We start from the raw sequence: 16,204 nt of genomic DNA, 5'->3' as shown, positions 1-16,204 counted from the left end.
TTTCACCCACATCTATAGCAGGCTTCCTCAGAGATTGTGAGGTCTGTTGGAAACTAGGCAAGTGGGATTTATATATCTGCGGAATGTCCAGGGACCTCACAACAAACCTCACAACCTCTTAGGATGCCTGCCATAGATGTGGGTGAAACATCAGGAGAGAATTTTTCTGAAACATGACCATACAGCCCAGAAAACTCACAGCAACCCAGTGATTCCAGCCATGAAAGCCTTCGACAACACACAGTCTTTTACTTCTTTTTACATAGAGTGAGCTATGTTTTTATTAATTATATATTTCCTTTAATTTGAATCTTAATACCAATTCATATTTACTTTGTTGTATGCAGTCTGGTGGCATGCATGCACTGTACTGAAAGCCTTGATCAAATGCTCCCAAGCCTATGTCCAAAATCCCTCAAATTTAATGGCTGCTTATGCATTGGCATTGTTATGTTTATGTAAGAAATGTTTAAATGTACCTGTTGATGTCCTAAAATACGCACATAACAGCAGCAGATTTGCAAGCATGTATCCTATATACACATAAGATACATGTTCCTAAGGACTGGCCATGTACCTAATGGAAAATGCTTTTGCTGTGTTGAGTTATAGGTAGTGTATATCCACTGAAATCTAGGGGACCATTGCAGCTCTGGCACTGATGTCAGTGTGTCTCCTTTAAGTATAACAAAAATCATGATCTAATCCAAGATCTGGTGTACAGTGTTCCTGTTCAGCAGGTTTTACTGAAAACCTGATAAATTTTTAAATTATTTTTTTATGGGCAAGTGCTGACAGGAAACCATCTAGAATGACTATTATTTCCTTTTCCTTCCCTGAAAAGTTTTTAAGTTACGCTGCTCTTTCAAACTGTTAGTATGAATATGATTTTGTAACTTTAATATACAGAGCTATTAGTGTGTCTTATGTTCTGTCTCTCACACTACATTTTTGGGTTTATGTGTATAAAGTACTAAAATATTATTGCATAGGATTATGATGGGTGATTAAAGATGTTCGGTGGCTAGTGATATATCTTTCTACTACTTAGCAAATCTGGACACAATTTAGCCAAAATTGCATCATGTTGAGTTCCATTTGATTCATTTTAAGTCAATCAAGGACTCAAGCAGACTGCGTAAAAATATTGTGTTCCCAATTACTTTTTTCCTGCATATTCATAGTTTTTCCCTTAACTTCTCCCTTATCCTCAGTTTCCCTCCCTCCTTCTCTCCCTAGTGTCCATCCCCTTTCCATTGATTATGTCACATCTAGTTTCATACAAAATTTCGTAAATTGATTTTCATTAGTTACCATTCAGCTACTTATAATTCAGATGCTGAACTTCTTCAATCATACTGTACTAGGAAAGCAATGGGGTTATTTTTATTTAGTGCCAACATTCTTCTTTCCCTCCATGACATGTCTGTTGAATCTGTCTCCTGGAAACAAGAGCTGTCACCTTTACTGGCTCTGGCATGATAGAAACACACAGGCATGTAACCAGTCCATTTCATTGCAAAATGTACTAGGTTAAAAATAAAGCCACCTGGGAAGTGGGAATAAAAAGTCTTTGGCAATACCTAGAGTTCACCAAAAATAAGAAAAATGCCATTTGGATGTCAGAAATAACATTGGCTTATACAGGAACAAATCCTAGCATTTCCTCAGGCTTTTTCTTCACCAGGAACAATATTTATTTCCATCTTTCTTAAATCAGTGGAACATGAGATTGCCAATATTGGGACAATATTATTAAGTTAAGTAAGTATAATAGTTTCATATATTCATTGTTTGGGTCATACAAAGGCCATGTGATATTTACTCTTTTCTTTGTAAATATCACAAGGACAGAGAGATGAATTCATAAAACCTTTTCTTTCCAAGTGTGGGTACAGATCAGTGGTTTCCAACCTGTGGTCCATGGACCACCAGTGGTCCCCAAGAACTAAATTATGGTCCATGGCCTTATCGTTACTACACCGTTGCAACGAGAGCGACTGGTCTCACAAAACCCTCTTATAGTGCTGAGGCAACAGGGATGTTGGGAGTGGAGAGACTGACTACCCATGAAAGTTGCGACAACAAGCCCCCTGACTGCAGTTTCTCCTCCTCCTCACTCCCCCTGAGCAGAGCTGTTCCATGTGGCACCTGGAAGCGGGGGCGCCGTGGTGTCTTCATTTTTAGGCCTGTTCATGGGGTTATTTGGGGTGCTGATTAAGAAAATTGCATTGAATCGACCACATCAGCTCTAGATTATTAAATATGGTTTTCTGTGGGTGAGCAGATGGCAACTACTGGATGGCATATGTTCTGTATCAAAAACTAGAGCGAATGTGGTCTATCTAATGCAATTTTCTGAATCAGCACCCCAATTAACCAAACCAAAACTAAAGTTGACCAAAAACTGATTCATAACCCTTTTGGTACTAATGTTGGAGAGTGGTCCCTGGTCAAAGTGGTTCGTGGTTATTTTTTTTTTAAAGGTTGGGAACCACTGGTTTAGATGAATACTGAAAGTAATTTTCATGATAATTAGGGGTGAAATCTCTTCTGTTTTCGTTTCAGATTTTGGGTCTACCCCTCCCCCCGGTTTTGTTTTGGGAAGATTCCGGGAGATTAAGTTCGGATTCATAATTTGGGATCCGGAGTATTATTTTCGTTTCGGGAAGAATTTTCCCACAAACAGAACGGACCGGGGGGGAGGGGGGACCTGAAATTCAAAAACAAAATGCAACAGATTTCTGCTGTTTTGAACACCCCTAATTATGGATATTTCTGTACTCATTATAGAACTCATGCACCATGTAATGAGACAGACATCTATAGAATCCAATGATATTATAAATTAAGACATGCAAAGGTGACCACCATGTAATATATCAATTGCCAAAAAAATTAGTAATATTTCAATTTCTTCAGAGCTGACCCCACAGAAACCCCATATGGAACAATGAATTTACAAACAGACACATGATAGGCATTCATATGTATGCCAACTTTGTGCAGTTACCTCTTTTGGAGAGTTATGTGGCTCTTGTGTGTACTTGAATTCATATCACATAAAGCCCTGCTTATCAATTGTAAACCATTCATAAATTCATAATCCAAATCAATTTAAACCACGGAGAGGCTTCAAAAGAACTGTATAAATATACTCAAGGTCCATTCATTGAACTATTGATGTTTTGGGCGAAAGGAAAGCAATGATTCATAAACTGTCAATTCAAAAATACATTTTTCTAAACCCCTTCCAGCTTGATTTTTTATTTATTTTATCATTCATCAAAGTCAGTTTCCTTTACAGATTTCTTGGAAGTGTTAAGCCTGCTTTTAAAACTTGGAGTAACTATGACCTTGGGGGTGGAGAAGGCCGTTTCTGTTCATCTTTTCAGTATACTTGCCATTTTTTCTCCTTATAAGGCTAGATCCTGATAAATTAACTGCATTCTTTTTAAGAATTTGTTTTGCTCTTTTTGCATTCCTTGGGGGATATTTAAACCAACAAACAAAAAAATTCCATAATCCACTCAAGTGAACCATATCAAAAACAGCATGTTATAGATGCTATTCAGTGTTTGTCAGGGAGAGGACTTTTGCAAGAATGCTGTCTTGAGCACTCCGTGAGGAATGGCTATATGTCCCATCAGTGTTGTTGACTGTTTTGAATTCTGCTTCTCTGAAGCTTGATTTTTTTCATGTTACAACTATACACTTGTCCATTTGTTCATTTAATTGAATTGTGATGTATCTGCGACTAAAAATATTAGCAAGAGGAAAGAGGCCAAAACTTATCTGCTTTTTTTTTTTTTTTTTGGCATGGCGAGATTTAGGCTGAACAGAGTTAAATTAACACCAGCTTCCATGTTGCACAGGGTTTTCAAGGAATTCTAAAAATTTACACTTTTTATGCTTAACTGGATTGTTTTTGGATTATGTGAAATGAAGACAACCACTGTGTCAACCTTGCATTACGTACAGCCCCCCTGAGATGTATGTAGTTTTGTATTGTGATCCATCAGCAGCTTAATTCTAAAAATTCTTCTTAATGCAGACCAGAAATACAAGGGGCGGTGGGATTATTATGAAGTACTTGGTGAGCTGTGTGTGGCCTTAGAGCGCCATATTATACAGACCCATGTGCTAAGCTTAAACCTAAATCTGTAACAGTTAATACTCTTATTACATTTCAACTCATTTCATTTCAGCCACAGCGCCCTGTGTTTGCTCATGAAAATATACACAGTGGGGGGGAACCGTAAGTATTTGACTCTACTCAAGTTCTTATGTAAATAATAGTATCAAGTTTCTAATTTGGTACAGGAGGAATGTTAGCCATCTGGGAAACTATCTACCAAAGTGGCTTATATTTTCCTCTAGTAAGTACAGTGGTTCACAACCTGGGGTCCCCAGATGTTTTTGGCCTTTAACTGGCTGGGATTTCTGGGAGTTATAGGCCAAAAACATCTAGGGACCCCAGGCTGAGAACCACTACTCTAGTATTATGCTCTATTTCTCTGTATGGGAGGTAATGTCATGGAGAGGTTGAGGCTGGGCTATCCCTCCTTCACTTTAGACTCTTCCTTATTACCATTGATTCACACATGGATCCATGACTCATAACACCATCCATGAAAAGTGCTTCCAACTATATATGCAGAAGAGGAGTGAGGAAAGTTTGTCCTGCTGGCTGTGGAGGAGTAAAAACAGAGTTGCAATTATGCTCCATTGAAAGTCCAATGTGAGACATGTTAGTACACTGTTAGGTTTTGGCTATTGTGGTTGTGCAAGAACAGTTAGCACTCCATATCCACAATGCACCCATGCATTGACCAGTCTTGACCAGTGGTTCCCAACATGTGGTCCATGGACCACCAGTGGTCCTCAAGAATTAAATTATGGTCTGCGGCCTCATAGTTACTATGAATAATAACACAGCCCAACCAAAAAAAAATTTTTTTCTTGGTGTCTTTATTTTTAGGCCTGTTCCTGGGGTTATTTGGGGTGCTGATTCAGAAAATTTCATTGGCTAGACCACATCAGCTCTAGATTATTAAATACGGTTTTCTGTGAGTGAGCAGATGGCGACTACTGAATGGTATGTTCTTTATCAGAAACTAGAGCTAATTGGTTTATCCAATGCAATTTTCTGAATTAGCACTCCAAATAACCAAACCTAATTGAAAGCTGACCAAAAACTGATTTGTAAGCCTTTTGGTACTAATGTTGGAGTTTGGTCCCTGGTCAAAGTGGTCCCTGGTCAAGTGGTCCATGCTCAGACAAAGTTTGCGAATGACTGGTCTTGACCATCCATGGATTTTGATATCTATTGGAGTCTTAATGTCAAATCCCAGCAGATACCAAGAGTGTGCTGTATTTACATGATCCCATTGCCTCCTTTACTCAGTAGCTGTAAAATTTCTTGGCTGAGTATTGTGACTTTTTTAAACTATGTTTCATTGCCACTTAGAATAACTTTGCCATGTTAGTGGAAATCAAAGTATGTAGAAGCAAAAATTGTGCAAATTAAGCTGTTGTAAATATTTCTTAGCATTGACAGTCAACTTCCAAATTGCAGTTCACATTCACTTTTCATAATTAGCACGATTTTCATTCTAGAAATGATCGTTTGCATTTTAATTAGGATGGGGAATGAATTGCCCTTTGGGATTCATGCACATCTATGCAGTATGAATAATCCAGTTCATGTGGTGGTCACATTAATTAAAAGTAGGGAAAAGACAGGAGCTTACTTTGCCAAAGGTAATGACTGGGATGAAAACTTTATAAGCTGATTGTAGGTCACAATGCAGCTTGCAGTTCAGGAGGTTATAATTATTTCAAATCCTCAAGAAAAGTGACAAGTTTAAATCAAGTCTTAATCATCCCCATTCATTATATATTAACAAACATGAATGCAAACAGGATAAAGAAGGGAATTCTTGTCCCTAGGAAGTTTCTGGAAAAGATCTGTGCAGAATGAGTAATTAAGTTGGATCCTGTAATAGTTTTTGTGTATCTGTTTGCAACTAAACAGAGCTGATACATTACCATGACATGCCTCTGGTGGCGCAATAGTCCTGACCCTTGTGCCGTCAGGACTGCTGACCAAAAGAGCAGCAGTTCGAATCCAGGATGAGCTTCCATCTGTCAGCTCCAGCTTCCCATATTGGGACATGAGAGAAGCCTCCCACAGGATGGTAAAACATTTGGGTGTCGTATGGGCAACATCCTTGCAGACAGCCAATTCTCTCACAACAGAAGCAACTTGCAGTTTCTCAAGTCACTCCTGACGTGAAAAAAATTACATGAACCAGAGTCTCTAATTACACAGCCCTTATGCCTTTGGTGGAAAATATTTTGTAAATCCATAAAGGGGAAACTTTAAAACTGAAGTACGGATTTCAGTCAAAATCCCTCTTTTTCATGGTAGCACCACATTCTTAGAAATGCCTGAATAAAATAAATATGAAACAAATGCCAAAAATATATTCCTAACATGCAAAATATTGGTTTAAATATTCATAATTTGAGTAATATGTATATTACATGGCACACTGTAAAGCAATTCACTCTTAACTTCAGATTGAGGGACAGAAGCTGAAAAAGAAACTTTGTGTGAGGCCACTTAGAGCCCTTTCACACAGCCCTATATCCCAGAATATCAAGGCAGAAAATCCCACAATATCTGCTTTGAACTGGATTATCTGAGTCCACACTGTCATATATTCCAGTTTAAAACAGAAATTGTGGGATTTTATTCAGTTGTGTGGAAGGGGCCCTAGTTAGTTCATGACAGAGGCAAAGTCTCAGTGAGGGCTCTCTGAACTTTATCTGAGCCTCTTGGCCAATATGTAAAAGCAAGTCTCATGTGAACATTTCTATATTTAGTATATTTAATACATCTTTCTTTCATTGTAGTGATCAAAGGTGAGTTCATAAAGTCCATAAAATTCCCAGCCAGGCATTGACCAGATCCAGACCTGCTTATTGTTGAGCAAGTTATGACGTCTTCATACAATGCCTAACCAGGCCTTGTTTGACCTACATTAGACCGCTGTCCTATACATGCTTACTTGAAAGTAACTCCCTTTGAACAAAATATGATCCACTTCTGAGCAACGATTGTAACATATTGGGCTGTATCCAACTGAAGTCCAAATTACTGGTTTTTAGATAGGTTTCTGTAGCTATTTTAATATATTACTTTTTTATGCCGGTAGAAGGAATCCTGTCCCTTGTAAAATAAATTTATGCAGAATTAGTGACACAAGCATGAAAAAAAAGTTTAATTATTGTATTCCTGCTCCTGTCTTCCCATCAGCTATGATATTAAATATACTGTCTCTGCTTTAAAAACAAATTGGAATCTGTAGCAACCTTTTCAACATTGCACTGTGGCTAAAGTCTAAACCATAAGCCTTTTATTTCCTTTGATGTCAACCAAAATAGTTTTAGCCCATGTGAAATAAATTGGCTTAAATCTTTTTTATTATACACCTGAACGAGATTGTGACTCAGAGCCTAAAGATATTAAATCTGAAGAATATGTTTTGATTTCTCCGTGCTTATTCTCTGTAAATCTCTTGGAACAGTTGACAGCACTAAACAAAATCTGCAATCCAGTTTGCCGTAGGTGTCAGAAATAGCAGGTGCATTTTCTGAACAAATCATCCATGCAAGACAAAATTAACTAGCACTGCATTTAACATAAAATCGTTGTGTTTTGTACTGTTCTTCACACTGAGCCCACGCTAATGTTTGCATTAGTAAATGAATTTAAACTTGTTGGGCATCTGTCAGTGCATATGTAACATTTTCTAAAATGCAAATGTGAATGCTAAGTGGGTCATCAATTGACACATTTTCCACCAAACGCCTCTGTGTGCAAACGTGTATTCAATAAGATCAATCACAGCTCCTTGGGCATATTTACAAAAGCACTTGGCATCTTATATTTTCGCATCTACACAGAGGTTTTATGGTTATTTCCCATAATGAAGTAAAAGACCAGATCCGGCCAATATTGACCCACTGGACAGTGCTTGGGCAGCTGATTATATGATATTTAGATATAATAGGTATTATTAAAACCTGGATTTTATTTTCTCTGTATCTTAACTCTAGATATGAATTCCTTCCTTGCAATGGTTCTGTACAATACACGTTAACAGAACTGTAATGTATTGCACAATTTTGTTTTCTAGCATAATTCACAGCCCAGAGTATTTTGATTGAATGCATTTTAGTTGAACGGAATTCAAATATTTTGCCTAACTAGATGGTAGGTTGCTGAGAAAGAGGTCATTGTCTCTGTGGTTTCATTTTAAACATATTTTATGAGTAGCTTTTCTTGGTTAGTCATCAAAGGGCTAATGAATAAACTCCTCTAGCTTAGTAAACATTCACAGTGCTCAGTTTTTTTCCTTTAAATGCATCCATTTGTCCTGTTTAAGGTTTCAGGTTCTGTATAACTATACTCCTAGGAACGAAGATGAGTTGGAGCTCAGAGAGGGAGATGTCATTGATGTGATGGAAAAGTGTGATGATGGATGGTTTGTGGGTATGTTTATTTCAAATTTAGTTATGCTTTAGGCTATATGTAATACCTCTGTGGCTGCATTACTAAATGATTCGCTTTTTAAAAAAAATGCTAGAAAACTATATCTAATGTGATTGCTGGAGTGATACTGTCTTCTCAAAAGAGATAGTTATGCTGTCATGCCTTTCAGACAGAATGTATATTCTTGAATCTCATCACACCCAGTACATATCACCTTCTCCTACAAATCGGAACTCCCACCTATGTCCTGCTCCAACTTCAGTAGTAGCTGTACTGCTTCATGAGTAGTAGGAGCCCCAAATATAGCCTCGCATGTTCATGAACATTGTCTTCTTGAATATAACCAGAGCTTGCAAACATAAGTTTTAAAAACTGTCACTCCCAGAATCCTCTACCTACCATAGACAGTAGCAATGCTAGTTGAGGATTTTGGGAGCTGTTGGCCAAAAGTTTTTTTTTTTTTTTTTTAAGAATGGCAAGCAACAATTGTAGTACAGTGTCCAGCAATATGGGAGATTCAGGGTCCTGAGCATAAGAGACTCATTGGCAAGATACGTACTTCGAGTGAGTGAGATCCGGACATGTTACAGGCACCTTCCTGATTCTGTCTAATGGATTATTTGATCATAAAGCACATTCCTCAAAATCCGACAGTGTGCTCAGCCCCATATTGCCCAGCCCATTGGTTTAGACCTTTGTAAGCACCTAATATTGCCACCTGCTAAGTACTGCTGGTCATTGTGGGCATCCCCATTAAATTTGTTAAAGAGGCATCTCACGTACCTTTATGGAACTGCCCATTCCACTTCTGTGAATGGAGATCCCCTTCCATCTTTAGATAACTGATGGGTAAAATGAAATGTATTGCCTAGCAGTTGTTGAGCAGAAATTTTTTTGAAAAACATGCTACTGACAGATACAGATTGAGCATCGCTTATCTGGAAACCCATTTACCCCAAAATTGTCCATACAGATGGCTGAGATAGTGACGCTTTGCTTTCCTAATACTTTTGTGCCTGAAACTTTGTATCATGCACAAAAGTATTAAAAATATGATGTATGTGTATACTGTGTGTATGAAACTTAAATGAATTTCCTGTTTAGACTTGAGTTCAGTCTCCCAAATATCTCATTATGGATTTATATGCAAATATTGCTATTTCGGTCTGCGGTGGCGCAGTGGGTTAAACCGCTAAGCTGCAAAACTTGCTGACCGGTAGGTCGGTGTTTCAAATCCATGGATGGAGTGAGCTCCCATTGTTAGCCCCAGCTTCTGCTAACCTAGCAGTTCAGAAACATGCAAATGTGAGTAGATAAATAGGTACCACTTTGGCGGGAAGGTAACAGTGCTCCATGCAGTCCACATGGTCCACTCCACATGGCCCAGGAGATGTCTACCAACAATCCCGACTCTTTGGCTTAGAAATGGAGATGAGCACCACCCCCCAGAGTCGGACTCCACTAGACTTAATATCAAGGGGAAATCTTTACCTTTTATTGGTATTCCAAAAAAAATTTTACATCCAAAACATGCCGTTCCCAAGGATTTCAGATAATGGATACTCAACCTATATTATATAATCTGCATCCAAGAAAATGAATCAGATACCCCCCCCTACACTCATAATGGCATTTGAGTTGCAGTTATACACTAACAAAATTCCTAATCCATCCAATTTTGTATGAATGGAGAAGAATCAGAGACTTATTTCAAGTCACACTGCTGAAGAAATGAGCCACGTTTTAAATGTTTAAAGTCAGCTTGTCTTTTCAGCAATATGAGCTTCTCCTATGAAAGGTCTATGTTGCCTGTGATCTGAGCACAATTCTCCATGTTTCATGCTTATGTTTTTATAGCAATTTAATTCCTTTACTGTGCAATGCACTGCATGTTTTCCAAATGATGTAGCATTGAATATACCAGTGAGATATACCAAACATAAATGTAAAGGTTATCCTATGTAAACCCTAGAGAGTAAGATGTTTCTACTGCTGCCATATTTCATGTATTACTTCTACTTTCAGGAACCTCCAGAAGAACAAAATTCTTTGGTACTTTCCCTGGAAACTATGTCAAGAGGCTGTGAAATGTTGTTTGTTTGGTTTTTATCCTACTTATTTATGCTGCATCTCTGCAACACATCTGCATATAAAGCTGCTAGAAAACATGCTCCACCAGCCTTCTGTTTTCCTGCTTTGCAATTCCAGATAGAAGTCATCTAGTCCATCTCCACCATCACATCTTCACCCACCAGCCAGCAGTATTACTGTAACAGCTATGACCGGATAGCTGAGCTTTTATGAAACAAGAGGAATTAGTCTGATTTCTAGTGTACCTTCTTTTGTGCATTCAATCCTTTTCTGCTCCCTCCCCATTTGAAGCACTCATACAAGAAAAAGCTTGATGGCAAAGTCCATCACGATGCTTCAAGGAGTTACCAATATTATTTGGGGGATGGGGGAATCGAACCATAACATCCTTACAGAAAAATTTTATATACATTCACATAGAAAGTGCAAGTTATGGTCTTTGTTTTCACTTTTGAAAGTTTTCACATTTTTTCAAAGTTCAGCAGTTTGTGTTGCTTTTGTTTTGCTGTTTCACAAGACTGGCCTGGTTGTACCCATTTGCAAAATAAGTTAATTACACAAATAGATGGTTTTCATGCCCTTCAATGTAGCAACATAGGCAGAATGAAACTTCAAGCAGGGATCATTCAAAAGGGCGATTCACAATTCCCAGTTTTCATAATACTTGGGCCAATCAATGGAGAAAGGTTATAAATTAGGGGAAATTATTTTTCCTTCCAAATAGAAGGGAGCGTCACACATGTTCCAATTAGGAAGCATATGGGGCATATTGTTTCAGTGGGTCTCAACCTGGGATCCCCAGATGTTTTTGGCCTTCAACTCCCAGAAATCTTAACAGCTGGTAAGCTAGCTGGGATTTCTGAGAGTTGTAGGTCAAAAACATGTGGAGACCCCAGGCTGAGAACCACTGAACTAGAAAGACACATATCTCCCAGTCCTGGGGTGTCTTTCGTAAGGAAATGTGCAAGTTATCTTCTCATATATTAGTGATGTGTACAAATTCGGGAAGTGCAAGAAAGAGTGTTCTCCTCAGAAACATGTGCCTTTCTATCCAAGGAGAAGTGGATATCACCAACACAGTTACAGTCTATATATATTGTTCTAATGCCGTGGTTCTCAACCTGTGGGTCTCCAGGTGTTTTGGCCTACAATTCCCAGAAATCCCAGCAAGTTACCAGTTGTTAGGATTTCTGGAAGTTGAAGGCCAAAAGATCTGGGGAATCACAGCTTGAGAACTGCACTGCAAGACTTTTTTTCCTATACATCCCAAGAAATATGAATCCGATACGTGTATATATCGTTAACCTCTGAAATTCATCTAAAGGAATGAATTCGAAATAAGGAAGTCAGAAACACAAAAATACCCAGAAACTACAACCATTTCTAATACAAACCACCAATTAATATTTTCTGTCGTTTCACAGTATTGTGACTACAGCAAGATATGTGAAAGTCTGATATTTATTATTAATTATATGTGAAGTTTCAGCAAGGAAGGAAAAATAGTTGTATTGCATATAGGCACTGGGATGGGGAGCAGGAGTCCACAGAAAGTATCACATACGCTATTACTTTGCTAATTTGTGTTTTTGCACATACTTTTTAATAAACCTGAGCTGTATTTTCTTTCTTAGCAATATTACATTGAAGCAAAGAAATAAAAAAGGCACAAGCATGAAAACAGGTACATATGGGTGGATTTTTTAAATCCTTGGATTAGTGTGAAGTATTTGAACACAACATTTGTTTTCTGTAGGCGGCACCCAGGCATAAATAGTGTATGATGGAAAAAAATACATGACTTTCTATGTCTATGGCTTTACGCAAAGCAGTCCATATTTGGTTTTGCTGGCACCTTATAGAAGGCAATAAAGCAAAGGCGTTTACTACATTTCTCTTGTGGTAAAGGACAGATCTTGCAAGTTTGTAGCTTGTAGCATTTTGTACATACGTTTGCTTTCTTTGTACAGAGCCATTTTATCGTTGATTCTTTTTGGAGGAATAAAAATCAAGTTCTGTATCTGATCTTCTTTGAGCAACCCCTTCCACTAATAAAGCTTCATTTTCCCATTTTCTTTACTCCCTCTTCAGTGTATAAGCACATTTGGATAGTGCAATTCTGTAAAATAGGATTTGACGCAAAAGTTTTATGAATAATAATAATATGGTTTTACCTGCCAAATCTTAAAAATTGTACATATGTCTTTATTATGGAGAAATGTCAGTGAGACAGATAAAGAAACATCTTTGTGCAGCATACCTTTATTACTGCAAATTACATGGCAAAAGCTTTATATTTCAAAGGCTTTCCATTATAAACTAGATGTGCATGGAGCTTTGCAGTGAAATCAGTACTTATCTTTGATGCCATTTATGATGGAAGACTTAAGTGTCTGTTGCCTGTGATATTTAAAAGACGACGAAGAAGAACCGCTGTTTCTACTCTGTTATCTGATTTTAATAGAACAAGATTTTTCATACCTGGCTTTCAGGTAAATTGACTTTGAATTCTTACATGCAAAGGGTCTCTGTGTTTTTTTCCTTGAATAGACTTCTAATAAAAATTGCTTGGAATATGTTGTCGTGTCTTCTTGATTATCATCCATACAGCAATGCAGACGTGGGTATCATGTACACCTCCTAATATTGTTGGACTGCAATTCCCATCAGCCCAAATCAGTGTCACCAGTGATGAATTTATTATTTATGCATTTATTTACAGTATTTATATTCTGGACTCAGGGCGGATCACAATGTACATATACACGGCAAACATTCAATGCCATTAGACATACAACATACGGACAGAGACACAGAGGCTATTTAAAATTTTCCAGCTTCATGAGGGTATGCTCGATTCCAGCCACAGGGGGAACTGCTGCTTCATCATCCACTGTGACACTGTCCTTGATGGAGTACTTCCTCATTGTTCTGCACACTGCTGGACATTTTTATGGTGACGTAAATGAGTTAAATTAGCCTCCCTGCATAAGCGGTCCCTAAATTTTCCTACTTGATGGATGCAACTGTCTTTTGGGTTGCTTAGGTAAACAATGAGTTAGGCAATTTAATGGTTGGGTACTCAATCCAACCTGGGCTGGTTTCGATCTCATGACTTCTCAGTCAGTAGTGATTTAGTGCAGCTGGCTACTAACCAGCTGCGCCACAGCCCGACCCATGAAGAATGCTGGGAGTTTCACATCTGGAAGGCAGCATTTTTTTCTATCCCTGTATTAGAGCATATGGCACCCCTATCAGCGCAAGTTTGTTGAGATACAGAACATATGCCATCTATCAGTCTTCATCTGCTCACCCATAGAAAACCATGATAACCATATCTAAAAAGTAATGTGATCGATCTCATAATCTCACCAACTTTTTCAGGGATCCTATAGTTGCCTAAATGTTTTGGTCAGAAAGTTTCATTTTACAGAAGTTTTACTTTTAGATCAGTCCTATATGTCCCCTACACATTCATCCAAACAGTCAAAGCGAGTCCACTGAGCTTATGAATCTGACTTTTTTTATTAGAGTTGAAAATATTCCACTGTGACCCTACTCAAAATTGGTCATTTAAAATGAGTGAAATCATCTGTTTTCATTCAGCTCTTGTTACAAGCCCCCAGCCCTACTTGCAACAGAGAGGTGTTATTTTAAAATCACTGTTATGGCAGAAACATTCTTTAGGTTTCAAAAAACAAGCTCTTCCCTAATAAAGACATCCAGGGGGGGTGAAGACTGCCAGCAGGCAAAAATATGGCGCAGTTCTCACCTTGCACTGACCCAAGCCAGTTGGAAGCAGTTTGGACTTTGGATTGTGAAATTGGATGCACCTCCCCAGTGAAAAAGTACCAAAAGGTAACATACCATATCATCACAAAAGGGCATGACACCTGTAGTATCTTGCTGCTTTGTAATTTCATTTTCTCCAGAAATACATCTGATTCATCTGCATATATCAGCGTTTCTCAACCTGGGGTCGGACCCCTGGGGGGGGGGGTCATGAGGGGGATTCAGAGGGGTCGCCAAAGACCAGGATTTTCTGTTGGCCATGGGGGTGCTGTGTGGGAAGTTTGGCCCAATTCTATCGTTGGTGGGGTTCAAGGGGCTCTTTAATTGTAGGTGAACTACAAATCCCAGTAACTACAACTCCCAAATGTCAAGGTCTATTTTCCTCAAACTCCACCAGTGTTCACATTTGGGTATATTGAGTATTCATGCCAAGTTTGGTCCAGAACCATCATTGTTTGACTCCACAGTACTCTCTGGATGTAGGTGAACTACAACTCCCAAACTCAAGTTAACTGCCCACCAAACCCTTCCAGTATTTTCTGTTGGTCATGGGAGTCCTGTGTGCCAAGTTTGGTTCAATTCCATCTTTGGTGTTAAGAATGCTCTTTGATTGTAGATGAACTATAAATCCGAGCAACTACAACTCCCAAATGACAAAATCAATCCCTCCCCCAACCTCACCATTATTCAAATTTGGTCATATCGGGTAATGTGCCAAATTTGGTTCAGTGAATGAAAATACATCCTGCATATCAGATATGTACATTATGATTCATAGCAGTAGCAAAATGACAGTTATGAAGTAGCAACAAAAATAATTTTATGGTTGGGGGTCACCACGACATGAGGAACTTTATGAAGGGGTCTCAGCATTAGGAAGGTTGGGAACCACTGGCATATATCATTGATGAGGATCCTCTCCCTTCTGCAGGAGTCTACCGTATACCATGCAGCGGTGGACAAGTCTACATAGGGACCACCAAACGCAGCATTGCCCAGACACAAATCAAGACATGTGAAATGCACTGCAGACTAATCCAACCAGAGAAGTCAGCCATAGCAGAGCACTTGATGAACCAACCTGGACACAGCATATTAGAATCATAGAATCGTAGAGTTGGAAGAGACTTTGCGGGCCATCTGTCCAACCCCCTGCCAAGAAGCAGGAAAATCGCACTCAAAACACCCTGATAGATGGCCATCCAGCCTCTGTTTAAAAGCCTCCAAAGAAGAATTCTCCACCATACAGATTTGAGAATGCAGAAAATCTGTATTCTAGATTTTCTGTATTTGAGAACACAGAAAAGCTAGACCACTTTGACAACGACCATGTCAGACCGCAAAGAGAAGCCAATGAAATCCACAAGCATGTGGACAATTTCAACAGAAAGGAGGAGACCATGAAAATAAACAAAAACTGGCTACCACTATTTTAAAAACACCAGAATCAAGACAGCAAATAAAGAACACCACTCAGAAACAGGGGAATTCTAGATAGCTACTAATCAAGTGCCAGTTAACAACCCCCAACAAAGGATGCCCCCAGGCAGCAACAGCCAGGCTTTGAAGCTGCAAGGCTTTTCAATGTTAATCAAGCTGGCCAATTGTAACATTCACACTTGCCTCCAACAGACAAGAGTTCTTTCTCCCACCCTAGACATTCCACAGATATATAGACCCCACTTTGCCTAATTTCCAACAGATTTTACAACCTCTGTAGATGCCTGCCATAAATGCAGGAGAAACATCAGGAGAGAA

The 16,204-nt window shown here is 38.7% G+C and overlaps 1 protein-coding gene across 50 annotated transcripts in view; it reads left to right on the top strand.

The window, feature by feature from the left end:
• The window catches only part of sorbs2 (sorbin and SH3 domain containing 2), a 241,249-nt gene extending 228,019 nt beyond the window's left edge, over positions 1-13,230 (top strand). For 46 of the 50 annotated variants that reach the window (XM_062981426.1, XM_062981443.1, XM_062981427.1 and 43 more), the window contains 3 exons: positions 4,209-4,258; positions 8,457-8,563; positions 10,589-13,230. In XM_062981426.1, the coding sequence (XP_062837496.1) occupies positions 4,209-4,258; positions 8,457-8,563; positions 10,589-10,650 (219 nt within the window). In that variant the 3' untranslated portion in view covers positions 10,651-13,230. The remainder of the gene's footprint in view (positions 1-4,208; positions 4,259-8,456; positions 8,564-10,588) is intronic. The other 4 variants (XM_062981425.1, XM_062981433.1, XM_062981448.1 and 1 more) reach the window with 1 other exon arrangement.
• The last annotated feature ends 2,974 nt before the right edge of the window (positions 13,231-16,204 follow it).

Source organism: Anolis carolinensis, chromosome 5, assembly GCF_035594765.1.
Source record: "Anolis carolinensis isolate JA03-04 chromosome 5, rAnoCar3.1.pri, whole genome shotgun sequence".
Lineage (NCBI taxonomy): Eukaryota > Metazoa > Chordata > Lepidosauria > Squamata > Dactyloidae > Anolis > Anolis carolinensis.
Note: the sequence above shows the minus strand (reverse complement) of the source record. Positions and strands in the feature narration are given on the sequence as shown.